This window comes from Cetorhinus maximus, chromosome 14 (assembly GCF_964194155.1).
Source record: "Cetorhinus maximus chromosome 14, sCetMax3.hap1.1, whole genome shotgun sequence".
NCBI classification, from domain to species: domain Eukaryota; kingdom Metazoa; phylum Chordata; class Chondrichthyes; order Lamniformes; family Cetorhinidae; genus Cetorhinus; species Cetorhinus maximus.
Window position 1 is genome coordinate 10029848 of NC_135892.1, and position 24159 is coordinate 10054006.

Below are 24159 nucleotides of genomic sequence, written 5' to 3' on the forward strand. Positions count from 1 at the left end.
GCAAGACATAATTGTCTCACCAGGACGTTGTCCACTGGTGACATTACTTGCATAATTACACATTAGCTGAGTTGGACTTTAGAAGTTTACCAAATTATTTGTTTTCATGCAAGCAACTGTTGACTGAATATAACAGCTGTGGATACTGGAAATCCGAATGAAAACTGAAAATGCTGGAAATCCTCAGAGAGTCAGGCAGCATCTGTGGAGTTCAGTAGGCTTAAACTGAGTGACCTGATGTGCACAGACCAATCATTGTTCTGACAAGCCTTTCCTCAGAAGAATGTGCTGAGTAATTAAGCACATCATAAGTTGCTTGGTAGTACAGAACTTGAATATTCCTGAGAAGAGGGACGTCTTGCCAAAGATATCCATCTTGCACTCATCAGGCAATGCCTCAACCAATGAGAGTTGACCTGCCAACCAATCAGCACCCCTTTCTCCTGTAGTATAAATGTTTGGTCAAAATTTGAAATTTGGCATTCTTGCATTTGTCCTAATGAGTGCAAGATGAAAAACGTTGGCAACAAGCAGATACAGCAAGTAAATAAGAAAGCTAATATTTATTGTGAGGGGAATTGAATACAAAAGTAGGGAGGTTATGCTTCAGTTATACAGTGCATTGGTGAGACCACATCTGGAGTATTGTGTACAGTATTGGTCTCCTTATTCAAGAAAGGATGTAAATGCGTGGAAAGCAGTTCAGAGAAAGTTTACCAGACTAATACTAGGAGTGGGTTATCCTATAAAGAAAGGTTGGACAGGCTAGGCTCGTATTTGCTGGAGTTTAGATGAATAAGAGGCGACTTGATTGAAACATAAGATCCTGAGGGGTCTTGACAGGGCGGATGTGGAAAGGGTGTTTCTTTTTGTGGGAGAATCTAGAACTAGGGGTCATTGTTTGAGGTCACCCATTTACGACATAGATGAGGAGAAATTCTTCTCTCTCAGAGGGCCATGAGCCTTTGGAACTCTCTTCCTCAAAAGACAGCGAAAGCAGAGGTAGATAGATTCTTGATAATCAAGGGGGTGAAAGGTTATTGGCGGTAGGTGGGAATGTGGAGTTGAGGTTACAATCAGATTGGCCATGATCTTATTGAATGGAGGAGCAGGCTCGAGAAGCCACGGCCTATTCCTGCTCCTAAATTGTTTGTTCGTATAACATTTCTCTCTTTCAGCAATATTCAGGTCGTAAGTGGCATATCCCATCTTCAAGGGATTACAACCATGTTCAGGTCACCCTTCCCCTAGTAAACAAAAGTTTATGACCAAGACATACTTCCCAAATGTTTGCTTTGAGCTCCTCCTCACAACTACTTGCAAGCTTTCAATCGAAGGCCTGATAAATCATATTCGGCTCCAAAAAGATAATTATTCTGAGAGTCATTGACTAAATGTGTGCGCAACAAGAACTGACTTTAGTTCAGCTGGTCTACAATGTGATGCAGTTACCTTGTAAGAAGAGCCAGTTCCTTGACAAAACGCCTGTATATTACGAAGGACAAAGCAATTACAGACTGCCCTGACCTACAGAAATTTCAGACGGGGATGTCAAAGTTAGGCCAGCTGTGCACTGTTCATTATTTAAATTTGAAATGGTGGAATGGGCCTGATGTTTGACAACAGGAGGGTTGGCAGTAACTTTGTAAGGGTCACGACCGAACACGATTGCAACCCCACGAAGATATAGACACGTTCTTATAATACTTGTCACCTATTTGCCTACTTAGCAGATTATATGCATTCTTCTGTGGAAAGACTTGTAAAGATATATTATTGTACAGTGCTTATAAGGTCATTCAGTTGAAAGCCTGTACTATATTGAACTCTGCAGTGAAGTAGCTCTTAACCTCGCTGGTTTGAGCACACATGTACCCACCTGCCACCCTTGGATTTGCTTTGTCAGTACTTGGTCAGTTGAATTGATAGTTGAAGCATCACAAGAAAATGAAGTTCGACACTTTGGGCATTGGAAATGCAGCATCTTCTGGCACTTGAGTTTCTCATTTGGTGGCAGATGTGGAGTTGTGGACTACACAGGAAGAGGAGGAGGCCAGTCAGCACCCCCCGAGCCCGTTCTGTCATCCATTTAGATGACTACGCAAAGAAGTCTATCTGTCAAACATCTCTTCCCTTTGTAACTAGAAGAGGATTCATAATAACAGATAGTCTGAATCATGTAGTGGGAATGTCACTGTAATAGTAATCCAAAGGCTTAGGCTAATGCTCTGGTGACATGGGTTCAAATTCCACTAGAGCAACTAGTAGATTTTAAAATTCAGTTAATAAAAAAAAAAATCTGGAATTGAAAGCAAGTCTCAGTAATGTTAACCATGATACTATCATCGATTGGCATTAAAAACCACTCATGTCCTTTAGGGAAGGAAATCTGCCATCCTTACCTGGTCTGGCCTACATGTGACTCTAGATCCACAACAGTATGGTTGGCTCTTAACTGCCTTCCAAAATGGCCTAGCAAGCCACTCAGTTCAAGAAAATTAGGGATGGGCAACAAATGCTGGCCTAACCAATGACACCCACATCCCATGAAAGAAAGAAAGTATAGGAAAGAAACCAAAGTGTTATGATATTTTCTGTAAAGTTTGATTATATTTGATTGGTCAGCATGACATGTGAACATACATACTTACAAACATACGAAATAGGAGCAGAAGTAGGACATTCGGCCCTGCAAGCCTGCCCTGCCATTCAATAAGATCATGGTTGATGTGTTTGTGTTACAAGTTCTACATTCCCATCTACCCCCGATAATCTTTGATTCCCTTGCCTAATAAGAATCTGTCTACCTCCACCTTAAAAATATTCAATGATCCCGCCTCCACCGCCTTCTGAGGCAGAGCCACACAACTCTCCGAGAGAAAATAATTCCTCCTCATCTCTGTCCTAAAAAGGTGACCCCTAATTTTAAAACAGTGCCCCCTAGTTCTCCACATCAATCTTGTCAAAACCATTCAGGGTCTTTTATACTTCAATCAAGTCACCCCCTCAATCTTCTAAACTCCAGTGGAAACAAGCCTAGACTGCCTAACTGTCTTTTCCTCAAAAGACAGCCCACCCATTCCAGGTATCAATCTGCTAAACCTCCTCTGAACCGCCTCCAAGGCATTTACATCCTTCCTTAAATAATGAGACCAAAACTGCACACAGCATTCAAGATGTGGTCTCAGCAATGGCCTGTGTAACTGAAGCATGACATCCTTACTTTTATGTTCAATTCCTCTCATAATAAAGGATAGCATTACATTAGCCTTTTTAATTACTTGCTGTACCTGCATATTAACCTTTTGTGACTAATGTACAGAGATCCCTCTGCACCTCGGAATTCTGCAGACATTCTCCATTTAAGTAATACTCTGCTTTTTTTTATTCTTCCTGCCAGTGTGAGCAACTTAACATATTCCCACATTATACTCCATCTGCCAGATTTTTGCTCACTCACTCAACTGATCTATATCCGCCTGCAACCTCATGTCCTCTTCACAACATACTTTTCTACCTATCTTTGTGTCACCTGCAAATTTAGCTACCATGCCTTCCCTCTCCTCATCCAAGTCTTTGATATAAATTCTAAAAAGCTGAGAGCCCAGCACAGACCCCTGTGGGACTTCACTTATCACATTCTGCCAATCAATAAAAGACGCATATATGCATACTCTTTGTTTTGTGCCAGCCAGCCAATCTTCTGTCCGCACTAATATGTTACCCCCTACACAATGAGCTTTTATTTTCTGCAGTAATCTTTGATGTGGCACTTTATCAGATGCCTTCAGGAAATCCAAGTACAATATGCCTATAAGCTCCCCTTTATCCATATCACATGTTACCCCTCCAAAGAACTCCAATAAATTGGTTAAACATGATTACCCTTTGACGAAAACCATGACATTGGAAAGATTAAGCAGGATGCATAATCATTTGTAACAGATTGACTATTTTGTTTCTTCAGTTTTCCCAGATCATAACACACCAAAATTTGCTGCATCCGAAGGCCATATTGAGTATCGTGTATATCATGCAACTTGAGACAATGTAGAACCGTACACAGTTTAATTATGTTGAAAAAATTAATGAGAAACAGGAAGACGGAAGTGGGTTTGCAGAATGGCTGGATAAATGCAAATTCAATGTTCCAAAGTGTGAGATAGGAAGGTGAGAAAATAGCGGTGTAGAGGAGCAAAGAGATCTGGGTATACAAATCGTTAAAAGTAGCAACACAGGTTGATAAAGCCACAAAGTGCACAAAGAAAATGCTGGGATTCATTTCTGGAGGAGAATAGAAAAGCAGGGAAGTAGCGTTGAAGTTTTTGTGCTGAAACCCTGTTACTAAAATAACAACAACTTGCATTTACATGGCACCTTTAATGTAGTAAAACATCTCAACATGCTTCATAGGAGAAATTATCAAACAGTATTTGACACCAAGCTACATAAGGAGATATTAGGACAGGTGGCCAAAAGCTTGGTCAAAGAGATGGTTTTAAGGAGCATCTTAAAGGGGAAGAGAAAGGATAGAGGGGTGGATAGGTTTAGGAAGGAGATTCCAGAGCTTAGAGTCCAAGCAGCTGAAGGAACAGCTGCCATTGGTCAAACAATTAAAATCAGAGATGTACATGACGCCAGAATAGGTGGACAAGTTTAAGCTCCAAGTGCAGACCCTTCAGAAGGAAGAACCCTCTCAATGTGACATTTTGGCAGTTGCATTTAGTGACACTTCTCTTCCCAGACAAAATAGAAACGATTTGGTAATTCTCCCGTTAGTCACGTCTGGATATCATACTGCTGTAAATGACTGAGATTGGTTTTACACACAGAACTTGTATTATGCAACTATCCTCCACTTATTCCAGTGTTTTATTGAGAGAAGTTGAGAAAAGTTTTGTACATGAACTCAGCTTCCTCTGGTTTGTCAAGTGGTATTTCTGTAGACCCAGTTTACAGGAAAATAAACTGTTTGCTGAGAGTCCTGATGAAAGTCCCGCCCCCAACTTCCAACTCATTGGCTGACAGTGGTACCAATAGACACTAATCAATCTGTCAGCTGATGGCAGTTAAGAAATAAACCATTGGCTATCTACACTTCAAAAGTACTTCATTGACTTTGCAAGCTCCTGAAGTCTTGAAGGACACAATATAAATGCAACCCTTCCTTTTTATTTTTCTTATTGGTTGTGATTAAATTTTTAATTTCTTCTATTCTTTATTCGTTCATGGGAAGTGGGCATTTCTGGCAAGGTGAGCATTTGTTGCCCATTCCTAATTGCCCTTGGACTGAGTGGCTTCCTCAGCCATTTCAGAGCACAGTTAAGAGTCAACCACATTTTTGTGGGCCTGGAGTCACATGTAGGCCGGTGGGGTAGGGATGGCAAATTTCCTTCCATAAAGGACATCAGTGAACCAGGTGAGTTTTTTACAACAACAGTTCCACGCTCACCATTACTGAGACTAGTTTTTCATTTCCAAATTATTAATTAAAATTCTTAAAATTCTTAACGACTTAAAATTCCACCAGCTGCCATGGTGGGATTTGAACTCATGACCCCAGAGTATTATCCTGTGGCTCAGGATTACTATAAGCAGTGACATTACCACTACACCACCATCTACTATGCAAACATATGAATTAGGAGCAGGAGTAGGCCACTCGGCCCCTTGAGCCTGCTCCGCCATTCAATAAGATCATGTCTGACCTGAATGCAACCTCAACCCCACATCCCTGCTTACTGCCGATAACCTTTCACCCCCTTGTTAATCAAGAATCCATGTAGGTCTGCCTTAACAATATTCAAAGACTCTGCTTTCACCGCCTTTTGAGGAAGATAGCTCCAAAGACTCACAAACCTCTGAGAGAAAAACTCATTGTAACTCTTGGAATTATCCAGAAAGCAATGTTTGGTTGTATCTTTTCTTATTCTGCCCCCAATTCTTGGCATTTTCCTAGCCGAGGAAAATTTGTACAGGAATTTAGATCCCACCGCTGCACCGCCCCCCCTACCCCCTCCAGCAGGCATGTCTTCGGCGGGGAGGTTGGGGGGGGCACATAAAATACAAGGAGTGCCCAGCCCACCATGTCCTTGCCCATCCCACAATGTCCCCTGTGGGTGGGTGCTGAAATCAGCAGCCCACCCGCCGTATGTAAATAAATAATTAAAGGTCAAACGAGCTTGTTTACAAGCCTACTGACCCCAATATTACGCTGCCCACATCATAACATGGTTGGCATAGGCAGGCGTGCGGGAGTGGGCAGCCCATTCTTCCAAAAAAGTTTGTAAAAGTATAGGAAGGAAGGTGGGTACTATCTTCGCTGGGATGCCCTTTGCACATCGAAGGTTCTACACCCCCCTCCTTCCACCCCGTCTGCACTCCAAAACCTGCCCCCTCACCAAAGTGCCCAATCCCTCCCTGCCCCATGCCCCTGACTTACCTAAGTCTGGGATACATTAGGGCCTTCATCCTGGGCCTGCCTGCAGCACTGGCGGTGCTCACTACTGAGCTCTGACGCTGCCAGGACTGCAAGAGCTGCTGGCCAATCCGACTGGCCGGCAGCTCCCGGGGCGGGACTTCCTCCCAGTGGAGGCGCGGAACTCCCACATTTCCTGATGAAGAGCCATACGGACTCGAAACGTTAACTGTACTCCTCTCCGCAGATGCTGTCAGACCTGCTGAGTTTTCCCAGCTATTTTTATTTTTGTCCCGCATTCCCTCCTTGTTGTCGCCCGCAGCGTGTTATTGCTGCGAGGCGGGCTTTCTTTTCGTCGGTCAGTTTCCCGCCAACTTTTAAAATCCAGCCCAATAAATGTCCTACTGATGAGCTTTCATCGAACAGGTGAAGCAATGGCTTCCGGTTACCCGGCCTCGAACAGCACGCAGCTGGTATCACTGGCTTTAAACGTTGGGATGTGTCTTTAGGCAGTTCACGCACAACCAACTCAGCTGGTGCTTGTATTACTCTGGATGCGAATGGAATGACAGTGCAAGCAGTTTCCCAACTGCGACAGCTGCTTTACTTAAAGGGTTACTTGTCTGTTTCAAGTGCCAGTGAATTCAGTCCCTTCTTTAATGCAACATCAGCAGATTACTGTGCAGATGTTCCTCTGGAGCTTTAGGTCACATCTTTTCATTTTGGGAGAAATGTAGGACAGACTCTTTCTTTGGAGCTCATAAGTAAAGGTATTGATCATTAGCAGCCCTTCAATTAATGTCTATCGCTTCACATGTGCTTAATGCATGTTAACAAAGCCCAGGCATTTGACTCCAGCAGGTGACTGGGAACGTTCTGTCACATCAGCACCCCGATGGGTGGCTCCAGCCTTGAGGCAATGCTCAGTTGGTGTGTCAGAGGGATCAGGAAGCGCTTCTTCCACTCAATGGAGCATGGAAATCTGCAACCTAAAGGTTGAGGCTGGGTGGGTCAGTTGAAAGTTTCTGAACTAAGATTGATAGATTTTTCTTGGGGAAGGTTATTCTGTGTTACAGAACCAAGGAAAGCTTGTGAAGTTAAGATGCAGATCAGCCACAATCTAATTGAGTGGTGGATAAAGCTAAATGCCCTACTCATGCTCTGTTCTTATGTCCTACCATGTAGCAGTTTGTTAAGAGAAAAAGTACACGGATGCCAGGATTCACTCAAGAATGAATCGAATAAAAACTGGGAAGAAACACTGTAAGGGGAACCATATATAATTGGCTTCCTTTTCCCTTGAACATATGATCTGTCATCCCATTGGAATCCTGATTATCTACCAACGTCTATTATTCAGCACAGATTTATTTCCTAATGAGAGATCATCAAGGTTCAGCTGTGCTTTTCTGAAAGTGATGACTAATTACTTAATCTGATTAGATCTGTGATAATTTCTGATTTTTTTTTTCATTACAACCCTCCTTAATATGTCAATTTATTTTTCCAATTGCAGGCATTCCCTTGTATATCCACTGGTATCTATGGTAAGTGCAATTTTTTTCATATTTGTTATGTGATATAACTGACCACTTACATTTTTAAAAATTTACATTTTTTTCTTACTTTCAACACAAGTGTTCCGGCAAATCAATTTGCAGCTATTTCAGTTATTTCCAGACTGACTAATCACTTTCCCACATATTAAGCACTGCAGCATACCTTTGACCCTTAATAAACCTCAGCTTTAAATTGGGATTAAGCTTGCTTAGTTTTTAATCTGTTAACCATTTGAAGAACCTCAGTGCTGTGACTGTAATTCCGCAATTTTCACGCCAAAATCTATGCCCCCCGGCGCCGTACATTTTGCATGAAAGTTGAGGGGCTGCCTTGTGAGTGATCCAACATGGATTATTGTTTTGTTAACCTTAATCTGCCACAGTTCCCCAGATTACTCCACATGCGCACAATAGATTTGCAACCGTGATATAGTTACTATAGTTTTGGTTTCCTTTGAAACTGGAAACATGTTGTCTGCGCTGTGTGATACAATGACACTGTAGGTTCTGGAAAAGAGCAGAACATTCAGTGTGAGTAACATTTTTTCATATGCATCACTTACACTGGCTGACTAAATATAAAGGAGAACCGATGCATCTCGGAGTGAAACACTGTGCTACCAATGTCTTTATCTAACTTCTGAAAAAGAACATTGCCTGGATTGCAGGAATTGTAATGACATTTTGTAAAAGAGTTAAGATCAGCTTTAATATTAACATATTTGCATACAATAGAAGCTTTGCACAGTCATCACTTTGGTTGCAAAATGCCTTTTGGCCCAAATAACTTTTTCTCAGAAGATAAGTTGAGCAGTCTGGCTAAGTTTGCAGATGATACAAAGATAGGTGGAGGGACAGGTAGTATTGAGGAGGTGGGGAGGCTGCAGAAGGATTTGGACAGGTTAGGAGAATGGGCAAAGAAGTGGCAGATGGAATACAACGTGGGGAAGTGTGAGGTCATGCACTTTGGTAGGAAGAATAGAGGCATGGACTATTTTCTAAATGGGGAGAGAATTCAGAAATCTGGAGTGCAAAGGGACTTGGGAGTCCTAGTCCAGGATTCTCTTAAGGTTAACTTGCAGGTTGAGTCGGTAGTTAGGAAGGCAAATGCAATGTTGGCATTTATTTCGAGAGGACTAGAATATAAAAGCAGGGATGTGCTGCTGAGGCTTTATAAGGCTCTGGTCAGACTACATTTAGAATACTGTGAGCAATTTTGGGCCCCGTATCTCAGGAAGGATGTGCTGGCCCTGGAGAGGGTCCAGAGGAGGTTCACGAGAATGATCCCAGGAATGAAAGGCTTAACATATGAGGAACATTTGTGGACTCTGGGTCTATACTCGATGGAGTTTAGAAGGATGAGGGGGGATCTGATTGAAACTTACAGAATACTGAAAGGCCTGGATAGAGTGGACGTGGGGAAGATGTTTCCATTAGTAGGAGAGACTAGGACCCGAGGGCACAGCCTCAGAGTAAAGGGAAGACCTTTTAGAACAGAGATGAGGAGAAACTTCTTTAGTCAGAGAGTGGTGAACCTATGGAATTCATTGCCACAGAAGGCTGTGGAGGCCAGGTCATTGAGTGTATTTAAGACCAGATAGATAGGTTCTTGATTGGTAAGGGGATCAAAGGTTACGGGGAGAAGGCGGGAGAATGGGGTTGAGAAACTTATCAGCCATGATTGAATGGCGGAGCAGGCTCGATGGGCCGATTGGCCTAATTTCTGCTCCTATGTCTTATGGTCTGTTTACAGTAGCCTTCAAGTGTCACAGGTTAGGAATTGGAAAGATGTGTTATTGCACCCTCTTGAGTGATGTTTTGGGTTTCTTTCACTTCTTTTTCTCAAGAGTCCCCATTATTAATGTTACATTAATTATATTGTTAAGGCTAAAGGTAAACAAGTGTTGATTAAGTATCTTGAGCACATATAAGAAGGGATTCCTAGGACACTGGGTGAATTAGTAGGTCGGAAGCAGACATATGTATTGCTGCATTCTGTAAATAAACCTATTATCAAGAAAAGGATGTGCCACTAGTTTCATACTTCACCATCTAGCTTGGGATCCCTTTGTCACCCATGCCCTGTTCCCTAAGAAGGAGAAAGATAGTCCAGATGTTCTTGGTATTTTTCAATGCCATACTGTAAATCAGACACAAGTAAATTCAACCAAATGCCTTGATGTATATTTTTTTCAATTTTATTTCCTTCCCTGTAGGTTTTACAGAGGGTCATGGAGTGGTCCTGGGGTTTTTTGGGAAGTTATTTTGCTTCTCCCAGGACCTTATATAACTGCAAGGGTGTGAGGAGGGGGGAGGGATCAGGGAGGGAAGGAGTATTTAGTGATGACAGTCCAGCCCTCGTGGTGTAGGGCAGTCTTGATGGATCACTTGCTTTCATTTGTTCCTATTGACCCTTCCTCCAACAGGGATTCAGATGAGATCTGGGTTTCACTGTGTGAGGAGCCTCATCCCATAGCTGATCATCCTGAATATATTTTTAAAATGTAACACTTGATTGAATAGATCATATATGTTAAAAGAAAAATACTGCAGATGCTGGAAATCTGAAACAAAAACAGAAAATGCTGGAAAAACTCAGCAGGTCTGACAGCATCTGTGGACAGAGAAACAGAGTTAATGTTTTGAGTCCGTATGATCCTTCAGAGCTGGAGAAGGGTCTGAAGAAGGGTCATACGGACTTGAAACGTTAACTCTGTTTCTCTGTCCACAGATGCTGTCAGACCTGCTGAGTTTTTCCAGCATTTTCTGTTTTTGTTTCAGATCATCTATGTTATTTATTTTTATGTTTTGCTAGAGCAGGCATGAGGAACATTATAACCACATGGAAAAAGGTAATCGCAGCAATATTTAACACCTAACTTTTCCTTTGGTAATGTGAGAGGGAATTCACAACACAAACTCAAATGATTTAAGAATATTGGGTGGGATTTTCCAGCCCCACGCGCTTTCAGGATCATCCAGCCCCACCGAAAGCCAATGGACTTCTGGTTGGGCTGCCGAATCTCCAGCGGCGGGTCCCATGACAACAGGGCTGGACAATCCTGGCCATTGCTTTGAAACAAATGAAAAGGCATTTGATTGGCTGAGATTGGTGTTTTATGATATAAGGCTCCCGTAAAGAACATCAACAATTTACTTTGAGATGCATATAAGGCCTCAAGGCTCTTCACAAATAAAAACATTTTTTGGCACTAAGCCAAAGAAAGAGGACCCTGGAAAGGCTTGATCAACGTGCTAAGTTCTTAGGAGCATTTTTGAGGAGGAGGGAGAGGTGGTGAGGCGGAGAGGTTTAGGGAGGGAATTCCAGAGCTCAGGGAGGGCGCAGGGAGCTGAAGGCACGGCCACCAAAGGTGGAGCGATTAAAATCGAGGATGCGGAGGAGGCCAGAATTAAAGGAGCACAGAAATCTAGAAGAGTCCTTGTCAGGGTGGAGGAGGTTGCTGAAATAGGGAAGGGTGAGGCCTTGTGGATGAATTTGAAAACAAGGGTGTGGATTTTAAAATTGAGGCATTGATAGACGAGGAGCCAGTGTAGGCCAGCGAGCACAGAGTGATGGATGAATGAGATATATGGAGTGCATTAAGATAAGGGCAGCAGAATTTTGGATGAGCACAAGTTTGTCTAGGGTGTAAGATGGGAGACAGGCCAAGAGAGCATTAAAGCTGTCAAGTCTAGAGGTAACAAAGGCACAGATGCAGGCTTCAGGAGGAGATGAGTTGAGAAAAGGTTGTATTTGAGCGATGATACAGAGGCGAACATTTGCCTCTTGGTGATTTCATAAATGGATGATTGGAAATTTCAGTTTGGGGTCAGACACAATACACAGGTTGAGGATGGCTTTGCTCGGTTTAAGACTGTTAGCAGGAATGGAAACAATAGTCAGGAAATGAGGTCTATGGCTGGGACCAAAGACAATGGCTTCAGTCTTCCCAATACTTCGCTGGAAGAGATAATACATTCGGTGTTACATTTATGTAGCAACTTTAACGTAATAAAATGACCCAAGACACTTCACAGGAGCAATTGTTAAACAAAATTTGACACCGATCCACATAAGGAAATTTTAGGACACAGCAAAATACTGCAGTTTCTGGAAATCTGAAATAAAAACAAAAAATGCCAGAAATGTTCAAAAGGTCAGTCAGCACCTGTGGAGAAAGAAATAGAGTTAATGCTTCAAATCAATTAGAAGGTTCTGATGAAAGGCCATCGACCTCAAAGGTTAACTCTGTTTCTCTCTCCATTAACTCTGCCAGACCTGCTGCACATTTCCAGCATTTTCTCTTCCAGTGAAGATGATATTAGGGCTGATGACCAAAAGCTTGGTGAAGGAGGGCGGTTTTTAAGGAGCACCTTAAAAGAGGAAGGAGAGATGAAGAAGCCAAGGGAGGGAATTTCAGGGCTTAGGCCAAGGCAGCTGAAGACACGGCTGCCAGTAGGGGAACAATTAAAATGGGGATGTCCATGGGGCCAGATTTGGATGAACGCAGAGATCTTGGAGGGTGGTAGGAATGGAATTTTCACAGAATAAGCACAGTTAATAAGCCATAGTAAGGAATTTGAGTTTAGTTTTAACCTGGATGACATCGATACCTGTTCAGTGCTGAGATAGAGGAGTAAAATGTTCATTTCCAATATTTTCAAAATGCATAATCGTCCAAGAGATTTCTGCTGAAACACACTTGGGATTGAATAAGTTTCCTGTCTATAAGTAATATTGAGGTTCTATCTGTTACATTTAATTAATTGTCCAGTGGAATGTCTAAAGCAAATTTAAAAAACTGTAAATGAAGGAATAGATGTATGAAATTAATATTCTGATTAAGTTTAGATAGGTGCTCACTCTGCACTGCTAATGACTGGAAAATATATTTTGTTTAATTCAGATTCATTTTTTTTCGCATTTTTCCATTGATGAGACGAAAAGGCAACTCTTCTATTGGCAACCACTCAAATTCTAGATATTTTATCATTATGCTCCAGGCAATAAATCCAATATCTACCAATCATAGGGAGAAGGGTTCACCTATCAGGGGCATATGTAGAACATTAAAATGTTCAGAGTAAGAAATGGAGCTAAGTGAAATATTTTCAACCAAAGGGCACTAAGACTGATGGAATAAATTATTTGGAAAGTGCACAGCGTGTGGGTCCAACAAGCAATTAGGCAATGCTTCTGGAGAGAGGAGGGATGTGCGAACGTTGTAGTTTGACTATTTTTAGGAGTTTGACTTGTTGGGTATAGTGGTTGTTGTCCAGTCCCAAAAGATCCTTATTTTTAAAAATTAATTCTTTTTATATGTGCGTCACTAACAAGACTAGCAATTTTTTCTTGCCATCCTTAGTTGCCCTTGAGAAGGTGGTGGTGAGCCAGCCACTGCAGACTGCATTGTGAAGGTGCTCTCACAGCGCTGTTAGGTAGAGATTTACAGGATTTTAACCCAGCAATGATGAGTCAGGGTGGTGTGCGACTTGTAGGAGGTTGGGGGGTGGGGGCGGATGGGCGTACTTGAGCCAGTGGGGCAGAGGGAGGAAACGTTTAAGGTGTTGGATGGGCTGCTGATAAAGCAGACTGCTTTTTCTTGGATTATGTTCCTAATGAGCTGTTTGAACCAACTCTCAAATTGAGTATCCAAGTGTACTACTACACATTTTTTCAAGCCTTCTTTCCTCCTCCTCCTTATGGTACCATGCCCGAAGAAGGTGTTGCTGGTCATAGACTTCCACTGGATTGGTCCATGATTACGCTTGGCAAAGTATTGCAGTGTTTTGCTGTTACCTTCTGCAGTATGGCTGACCAGGAAATTCTCCCGCTCTTACCGCTTACCATCAGCCGTACTGGAAGGATTTAAAGGTTGATAGTCAAACTGTTTGGCCATGTTATGTATGCACCTTCCATGGCTATTAAGTCCCGGTGGGACTTGAACCCAGAGCTTCTGGCCCAGAGGTTGGAACGCTATCCACGGCACCACAAGACCATCTCTAGTCTCCTTTATGTTTTCAAAACTTTAAGCTGAATATTTAGAACAACTGAAACCTCAGATTTGGATTCAGATCAATCATTCAGCAGCAGTTGAATTCTGTCCACCGTTAACAACCTGCTCACCCACATCTTCCGCCTAACTTGCAATCACCTTTCCTGATATCTTCCTGGCTCAGTGCCCATTTTCATTGAAGCACCGTGGATTATTTTTAGACTGTATAAATGCCTGCTGTAGCTGCAAATTGAATTGAAAATGCCACCAAATAAAATGGGAGATGTTTGAAGGATGATCGTTAACAAAGGCTTTGTTACACTTTACAGTTGGAGTATCACAAATCGCATTACCTTGCCTTTTTGCAATATCGTCTGCATGAACAGGATGCTTTAATGCAACCGTTTCAAATTTATGAAGCATAATGAGTGATCTCTTCAAAACATTCCTCCTGCTTCAAACTGCTACCTGTAAACTTGAAATTAATCTTACAAGCAGCCTCCTAAGCACGGAATCATTAGGTGATACTGAAATCTGACATGCCCTTCTAAACTCTAATTACTAAAAACTTTAAGATCAGTTTAATTGTTGTTCGCACCTGTGACTTTTATCATAGAAAATATATAGGAAGCTTATAGTGTGCCAGTGGCTACATTAGCTGGGCTGTCTCTTTTAGAAGTACTAGTGATTAATAGACCACTAGAAGATGGCACAATTTAGGAGTTTGTGGATACTCATGTACCTTATGCAAAACAAAGATCTGATTTCCAAACTGGAGAGAAGGAAATCACTGTATTTGCCCAGAGCCAGTAATGCTCGGCTGGGAACTGTAGAAGGTGAATGACAGCCCACAGGTTATAAAAGGTAAGAGGGAACTCTGAATGTCCTTAGAGAAGGATTTCGGGAGTCAGCATTTAAAAAAAAATATAACTCTCTTCATTCAGCTTATATTCTTATTAAATACATCATGCCTGGCATTGAGGATTTAAACTCCTCTACTTAGCTCGTCATTGCAAGTTGTTTCCGATCTCGACAGTGTGGACTCTGAAGAAACATGTAGCAGAGCCTTGACATGTACCTACGGGAAGCATATTCTGCCCTGGAGCTCTGGTGTGCCCTCTAAGATATCTTGACAAATGCTTAGGGTAGGCCTTCTGTTTGTCTGCTCTTCTCTAAAGGATGTGCACACCTGACGAGACCTAGGAACTGTGGATCAAAAAACAGAAAATGCCGGAAATACCCCTCAGGTCAGGCGGAATGCGTGGGGAAAATAGATTTTTGTTTTGTTTCAAATATAAACCCTTTGTTAATTCTTTTCCTAGATTCTGCCCAACCTACTGGGGGCTTTCTGCATTTGTTTTTTCATAGAATGGTACAGCACAGATGGTGGATATTCAGCCCATCTTTGAAAGAGCTATCCAATTAGCTTCTTTCCCACTGCCTTTTCCCCCATACACAGCCCTGCTAATTTTTCCTTTTTTCAAGTATTTATCTAATTCCCCTTTGAATGCTTCTATTGAATCTGCTCCACACATTCTTTCAGGCAGTGCATTCTAGATCACCACAATTCGGTGCGTACAAAAGATTTCAGGCATCTGCAATTTTTGACCCCTGCCGCACCGCACCCCCCACCCCAAGAATACTGGCAGTGAGTTTAACCCTCCCTGCCTGACAGAAACAGAGCAGGTACAGAGTTAAAATCACCTCAGAATACTCACTGCCTCTTTTGTGCTCACTAAGGAGCCTGTCCGACTTGGCTGCAAGTCACGTTATTATGGGAGATCATTCAAACCCCTGTGATATGTTAACCACTGACTGAACAGAGTCCACACTGACACATTGGGTGAAATCCAATCCCTAAGAAGAAGCAGCCCTTTAAGTTAAGTGTTCATGTCATGTCATGTCATGTGTGCTCTGCATGAAGGCAGGTCCTTGGCTCATTCTCTGCTGATGCTTCATCCTGAGGTGTTTTCTTAACAGATTTTGTCAGTAGTGGCTTGCCATTGCCTTGGGGTGAGCTCGCAGGTCCCAAGCCTCCCTAAGCTGGACTGAAAATCGAACCCGCGCTGTTGGCGACATTATGAAACGCACACTAGCCATCTACCCAACTGAGTTAACCGGCTCCCAAGTTAAGTGTTAAACTTTCCTTAATCAGGCCATGACAAGGAGGCATGCTGTCCTGGGCCTACAAGGGAGGTCTGGGCATCTGCTGCCTTGATACAGCTCACGCTTCAAACCGATGACATGGGGTGATTGGAGGTTGATGGCTGCCTAGGTCCCACCCCATTGCCCACTCGACTAAAATCCAATCTTGGTTAAAACCCCCTTGAATCCCTTTAGCACACAGATCTATATTCAGCTTCCTAATTTCCCCATTAATTTACTGGACATTCAATAGAAGCATATTGACAGTAATACAGTTGTCCTGTTCCTTTGATTCTAGCATCCTGAGCTTTATCAGTAAGGATATAGAGTACAAAAGCAAGGAAGTTATGTTGAAAACCTGTACGAAACACTGGTTTGGCCTCAACTAGAGTATTATGTCCAGTTCTGAGCACTACACTTTAGGAAAGATAGGGATTGGAGAGGATGCGGATAAGATTCATAAGAATGGTTCCAGAAATGAGCAACTTCAGTTACATAGATAGATTGGAGAAGTTGGGACTTTCCCTTGGAGAAGAGGTCGTTGGGAGAAGGTTTAATAGAGGCATTCAAAATCATGAGGGGCCTGGACAAAGTAGATAGAGGGAAACTGTTCCCACTCGTGAAAGGATTGAGAACGAGAGGGCACAGATTTAAAGTAATTGGCAAAAGAAGCAATGGAGACATGAGGAGAAACTTTTTCACACAGCGAATGGTTAGGATCTGGAATGTGCTACCTGAGAGTATGGTGGAGGCAGGAACCATTGAGGCTTTCAAAAGGGAATTGGATCATTATCTGAAAAGGAAAAATGTGCAGGGTGAAGGAGCAAAGGCAGGGAGTAGCATTAGGTGAATTACGCCTTCAAAGGGCCAGCACAGACACCACAGGCCAAATAGCCTCCATCTGTGCTGAACCATTCTGCCCTATTCTGTACTATTCAATGTGTCTGTATTGTTGGCAACCATCTACCTATGCATTTTGTAATGCAGTATAGTAGATTTCAGTTCTGCATCCTGTTTGTTAATTCTTTCATAGGATGTGAACAAAACTGGCCAGGCCAGCATTTGTTGTCCATCTCTAATTAACCTTGAGAAGGCGGTGGTGAGCCACCTTCTTGAACCACTGTAGTTAATTGGGCACAGGTGCACCCACATAACTGTTAGAAAGGAACTTCCAGGATTTTGACCCATTGACAGTGAAAGAACGGCGATATAGTTCCAAGCTGGGATGGTGTGTGACTTGGAGGGGAACTTGCAGGTGGTGGTGATCCCATGCATCTTCCCATGTCCTTCCAGGTTGTAGAGGTCGCGAGTTTGTAAGGTGCTGTTGAAGGAGGCTTGGTGAATTGCTGCACTGCATCTTGTAGGTTCAAGAAGGTGGCTCACCACCACCTTCTCAAGGTCAGTTTGGGGTGGACAACATATGCTAGCCTGGCCAGTGATGTTCACATCTCATGATAGAATTAACAAAAAGGTGCAGAACTGAAATCCACTATGCTGCATTATAAAATGCGTAAGTAGAATGGTATGAAACAGAAGCCTCCAGCTTCCAGACAAGCTAATCCCTCTTTGTTGTTATTTTAAATTATATTTCTGTTTTTTTTTGCTGTTTTAATCCTCTTTTTCTTCATGCACATTTTTCTCTCATGAAGTGCACAGGTAGAAAGCACAAGGAAGTTCTGTGAGCATTAATAAATATTATAATCTGACCAAAGGCTGCACTCAAAATTCAATTGTGACTCAAACAGGCTAGTAATGTATTCAAGTTGTAAAGTTCCTCTGTTATTAAACCAGGTGGCTGTTGATTTTGAAGTACCTGAGCATGAGTAATTTAAGAGAAAACCACGTAAGGAGCTGCATTGCACAGATGATAATAGCTGGCTTCCAGTCCGTTATTAGGTTGCGGCAGATAGGGTTCAGCTGAAGTTTGAAACTGTTCAACTGAAGGTTACGAAGTTGTCTGAACCCGGAGATTAAATCACCGCAGAATGGAAACCAGCTGTGACTTCTTTAAAATAGAAATTTGAATCAAATTCAAAGTTCACATCACTATAAAGCTATTGAGAGTTACAGGGATGTGACAAGAATTGAAATAGGACAAACTTTATAACATAGGCAAACTGGTTTTTTGGGATTGTATGTTAGACCACTGTAACTGTGCAACTGACTGAAAACCATGTTTCTAAAAGTGATCGTTGGCCTTACAGGACTTCAGTAATAGTTTCCCTGATTTTGTGTTAAGAACAATGGTGAAGCTATCAACATTCACCGTTGTAATGGGGTAAACTGGGCAGCAACCAATGGCAGTATCCCCACTTGCGCAGTTAAACGCGGAAATCAGGAAGTTGCGGTCTGAGTTAGCCTGCTCCTTTTTTGTTAGTCATTCACGGGATGTGGGCTTCGCTGGCTGGGCCAGCATTTATTGCCCATCCCCAGAATCCCTAGTATCCTCCACAAGGTGTGCTCTAACAGTTCTAGCCCAGAGACCTAGCATTGAAACCGCGCAATGGTGTGGTTGGGGTGCTTACCTACTAGTTCTCCACTAAAGATGGCAGGGCTGGCGCATTTAGGAGTAAGTGGATTTTTCATGGTTTGGCAAGTGATAATCACTACCAGCAAACCCTCTAGCCCAGAAAACGTTATTTTAAAGGTGTGGAGTCTGATTCTTTCAGAAGTTAATTCATGTTGGAACTTTAAAAGGGGAGCTTGAAAAAGAAAGGTTCTGGTTGTTCCTTTTATCTTTCTTCCTTAATTCCATCCACCTTTCCCAACCTTTATTTCACTCTGTACATGATTTAAATCTAACTTATTCATTTTGCTTTCTTACTTCCTGGTTTAGACTCTACATGTCTCAGTGAGGATTCTTCAGTCTAATTGGTTGAAGAGCCTTGCTGTTGCTTTCCCTACCCACACATGCCACATTCCCTGTAGCTAGATCAGACACTTGATTAGAGCATGTCAGTGCAAAAGACCTTGAAAAGATAGACAGCTGTCAGCAAGGTGAACGGTGACAGTCATTCTTTCGCCGCTGACTGCAAAATATGTGTCATTGTGTTTATTATATTGGGGCTGATGATAAGGTCTTGAGACACAATTTGACAAAACACTCTGTCCAGGGGTGGCTGGGAGAAATGTTTAATGTTGCTTGTCCTGCGGTTTAGTGTCTGATTTTATTTTGCTGTAAAATTTATTTGCAGTGCTCAAGTGTTCTGGCGTAATGAAAATTAAAATTCCGCCAATACATCAACAGCCCAGTATACCTACCCTCTCTTTACATAGGTAGCCTGTCCAGTAACTGAGGGCACCCTGACTGTTCCCTTTGCCTGCAAAAGTTTTTCCTAGTTTTCTTCTCGATTAGAAATCAATCAATAGTGAAGTGTATAAATTCACAGTTAATCGGAGTGGGTTATTTTGGATGTACAAGTTAAAGCTTTTGAATCAGGCTGGGGAAGCAGCGTTTGGAGGGACATGATAACAGCTTTAAATTCCCTGTGTGCTGTGCTGTCTACAATGATTCAGTGGTCAGTAAGAGTGGGTACAATTCTCCTATTTGCTGCTAGGTATTATTTTTTCAGAAGTGAAATAAAAAATGATCTCTCAGTAACAGAACTGTTAAAATATGGGAAGAAAAGAACCAATTGACAAATTGATGGTCAACGTAGAGTGTGTTTCAATACAATAGAGCAAAAGTTCTTTTTGAACATTTTTGAAGTAGTTGCTTATCTGCATTGCGGATTCCAAAATGCACAGCACAAAGTGCTGAAAATCAACATGCTGTGAGCATTATTCTGCCCCCAAGATGGACATGACTGACATGGATGCTCATTGGCCCCCAACACTTTCTGTTTCCCTTCTGTGTTGCATTTTCTCCACCCTGTAAAGTGCCAAGTGTGGCAAACTTTACTGAGTAGATGCCCAGGAAGGATGCACAAGACCCTGGAGTGGATGCAGTTGTGAATGCAGCAGAATAATACTGTGACCGTTACATTACAAGGACAGGTTGTATAGACTAGGCTTGTGTTCCCTTGAATGTAGAAGATTAATGATTGATCTAATTGAGGTGTTTAAATTGATTAAAGGACCCGATCGGGTGGATAGAGAGAGAAATCATTTCCTCTGGCGGGGAAATCCAGAATAATGGGTCATAACCTTAAAATTAGAGCTAGGCCGATGCCAGGAAACATTTCATCACGCAAAGGGCAGTGGAAATCTGGAACCCTCCCAAAAAGCGCTGGAGGCTGGGTGTCAATGGAAAATAATAAAAGTGATTTTGAGAGACTTTGTTTAGGCAAGGGTGTTAAGGGTGTTGGAACCAAGACTGAGTGAAGATACAGATCAGCAATGATCTCATTGAATGGCGGAACAAGCTGAAGGGGCTGAATGGCCTCCTCCTACACCTAGGTTCCTATTTACAGCAGCAGTACTGCACTGCCATCCCTCTGCCAGGAATTGGAGCGTGACAACAGCTTTTCTTCCTATTATTTTTCTTCTTGTACTCTCATGCAGAGTCACAGAATTAAAGCCCAAAGTCAAATTTGTTGCCAATGACCAGCTGAAGCAGTTTCTGGGGTAGTTGTGTGCAAGTACATAAATACTGTGGCTACAAATGCAGGTCAGAGCTGGGTATTTTGCAGCAAGTAACTCACCTCCTGATTCCCCAAAGCCTGTCCACCATGTACAGGATGCAAGCCAGGAGTGTGATGGAATACGCTCCACTTGCCTGGATGAGTGCAGCTCCAACAACACTCAAAAAGCTCAACAACAGCCAGGACAAAGCAGCCGGAATGATTGACACCCCCATCTACCACTTTAAACATTCACTCCCTCCACCAACAATGCACAGCGGCAGCAATGTGTACCAAAAAAAAGACACACTGCAGCAACTCGTGAAGGCACCTTCCAAACCCACAATCTCTACCACCTAGAAGGACAAGGGAAGCAGGCACTTAGGAACACCCTATCAGCAAGCTCCCCCCTAAGTCACTTATCATCCTGACTTGGAAATGTATCGTCGTTCCTTCATCATTGCTGGGACAAAATCCTGGAGTTCTCTACCTAACAGCACCGTGGGTGTACCTACACCACATGGACTGCAGCAGTCCAAGAAGGCAGCTCACCATCACCTTCGCAAGGGCGATTAGGGATGAGCAATAAATGCTGGTGAATCCCAATTTTCTTGAATGAATGCATTTTTTAAAAGTGAATTTATTGCATAAGCTGAATTTTCAAGATGGAAGCCAATCACCTAGGTAACCAAACAAGAGCTGGCTCCTGGAGTATTATTAAGTGCATGAGATGAAAAGGTGCAACAGTACGACATAGGGCAATGGAAAGCTGGAAATATTTTTATTTAGATTTGTACAATATTGTGACCTAGCGAAGCTGTATTAATAAATGTTACTTTGGTTGCTTAAGCCTGCTGACTCAGTGACAGGAAAAATATGCTGAGTTCAGCCTCCAGAACTCTCAAATTTCAGCATCCATTATTTCCCAAGGTGAAGCAAAGTAAGTGTTCTTTGTTCCATTTCATTCAAGGTCTGCTTGAACATGTTCGAGAAGGTTATGGAGCAAGAGGAGAGGCTTGAAATAACTCCCGAGTTTTGTTCCACACTCCATGGCCGGGATTTTTAAATCGGTGCGGGATCCAGGTGGGAGGCGGGAAGGCCTCATTCCTGCGCCAACTGGCACTGGCAGCAATGTGGGCATTGCGCATCTGCCTGGTTCATGTCGATGTGGTAGGCTCAGGGCGAGAAGTGAGGGGGTAGGGCAAGGGTGGGGAGGTGGGTGGGGGGGGGGATGGTTCATGTGAGGAACCCCCACACCCATCATGGCTGCTGGGCCACAACTGTGGCAACTGGCTGCACCATGTAAGGGTTTCCCATCCAGGATCATAGCCCAACAGCTTGACTGGGAGTCAGTGTGCTCATCTATGACTTCCCCCAGTGTGTGAGGGCTGCCTGAGTGGTGATGAATGTCTTTCTTGAGTCTTTGTCATTCTTCAAATGATACCGTACTTTATTCACCCTGTTACCTTCCAACCGTACCTTCAAGCCTGCTGTGGCCATTAGTCTTACATCTGGGGAATTATGTAGGTGGCATTTTTTTTTAATAATAGTGTCAGTCAAAAAAAATCATTATCATACAGGTTTGGGTCCTTTAAGGCCAGGTGGGAGCAGGGATTCACATAGATGAGCAGCCCCAAAGATGTCAGGTCAAAACAATAGCAACCAAAAACCAAAGATCTTGCAAGGTGAATAATCTTACCTCTTCAGCCTACCGGTCTGGGCTGAATGCAACCTGAGTGCAGAGCGAGGAAGTTGGAACACTTATTACCTGCACCACCCAGATCTTCAGAACTCAGGCGTATTATTGTGCCATAGATGCATCTCGATCAGTCTCCAGGGTGGCCCAATAGAAATAAATGAGCTGCTCTGGGATGCAATATAGAATGTGGCTTAAATTTGTGGTTGACATGTGAGTAGAGATCTGAAATGGCAGTTCCCACTGGGATGGAGCATACTTGACTGCTAAAGAGGTAGGAGAAACAAACCTCCATTGCTTCTAATTGGAAGAAATGTAGGAGTACTTTTGTTTTGAAATCATTTCCCCTAACCTGCCATCTCCTTTAATCTTTTCCTTGATTACAATAGCGCATCACCCCAGGCCTGTAAATTTAATTGATCTTGAGTAATGATGAAAATAAGATTTGAGATGGGTTCTGTCACTCATTTAAAAACCCGACATCTTTTTGCTGCATTCTTTTTTTTTGGAGGGGGAGGGGGTGGGGAGTGGTGGGAAGCATGTGCAGTAATACAAATCATTCCCAGCCAGAGGCTTTGTGTCCCATTGAACTCTTCCTTTTGCTGGTTCTGATTGAGGGAAATGTCAATCTAGTGCTAAAGACTGCCCTTTTCGTCAGATGGGATTCTCTTTTTTAAAAAAAAAACTGCAGTTACAACTTGCTGCACATCTCAGCAGATGCCATTAATTTCCAAGTTGTAATGTGTGAAATTGGCCAGCGCCAGTCAGAGGCACTTACACAGTGGGGTGCAACATATTGCTTGCTTTTACTAATGAGGAAAAAATGAATATGCCACCAGGTTAAGTTATCCATAAATTGCATCTCAGCTCAATAAAGCATTGATAAAATGGTCAGTAAGCAACAGTGTGTTATAATTTATCACTGGAATAGATCATCAAGAATAGAAGTGGGGGAAATAAAAGTTAATGAGAATGAAAATAACCCGCTGGTAATTTCTCTTCATTTTCTTCTACCGCTGAACGGATTTAATCATTTTCAAACTTTTTTCAAAAATTAACAGCACATTAAACATTCAGGTGACAATTTGGAAACGTAAAATTCCCTGGTAGATTGCATGATTCAATGGCTACTGTTGAGGAAATAGTAAAGCACGAGAGTGACAAACACGGTATTTTAATTGTTCAGGTCAAGATTGATCTTTAGCAGGTTGTGGGTACTTGAGTGTACAGTGACGCAGAACTGAGAAGAGAAAGAGAACGAGGGTGCTAGTCCCATTGTTTCGAGCAGTCTTTCTTGTGCTACGTGTTGCTGCATACCTCCAGAGTGCTCAGGGTTGTTGCTAGATGTTTTGCAAAGCAAATAAAAAGTTCCTCCTTACTTAATGCTGTAATTACAGTCACTCCAGAACTCATTCACTGAACCCGTACAGGAGCTACATCAATGCCCTTCTCTTACATAAATGAAGCGTTTCCTTTCAAAATGGTTTACTTTCTGGTGTGTAATGGCTACAGACAGTGCCACTTTTCTTGTGATGCACATCACAAAATGGTTATAATTAGTTGCTGCTGCACGAAGGTAAAGAAACATTGGGTTAGAGTGTAATTTACTGAGCGAATTAATATTTTTTGTGTCAGAGTAGTTTGGGAGTAAGCTACGTAGTTGTTCACTAATTATAAGTATGCCATTTATCATCCAGAGTGTTCTCATGCAGAAAACAAGATGTTTTCTGTATTTTGTCCCCTTCTTTAGTTACCGTGCCACCATTCTGTCCATAATGGTTGT

The 24159-nt window shown here is 42.5% G+C and overlaps 1 protein-coding gene across 1 annotated transcript in view; it reads left to right on the forward strand.

Annotated features, from left to right (window-relative positions):
• Positions 1–24159, forward strand: part of macrod2 (mono-ADP ribosylhydrolase 2) — an 896565-nt gene that overhangs the window by 623955 nt on the left and 248451 nt on the right. Inside the window, exon 8 of the mRNA XM_078556471.1 lies at positions 7935–7965. Coding sequence (XP_078412597.1) covers positions 7935–7965 — 31 coding nt within the window. The remainder of the gene's footprint in view (positions 1–7934; positions 7966–24159) is intronic.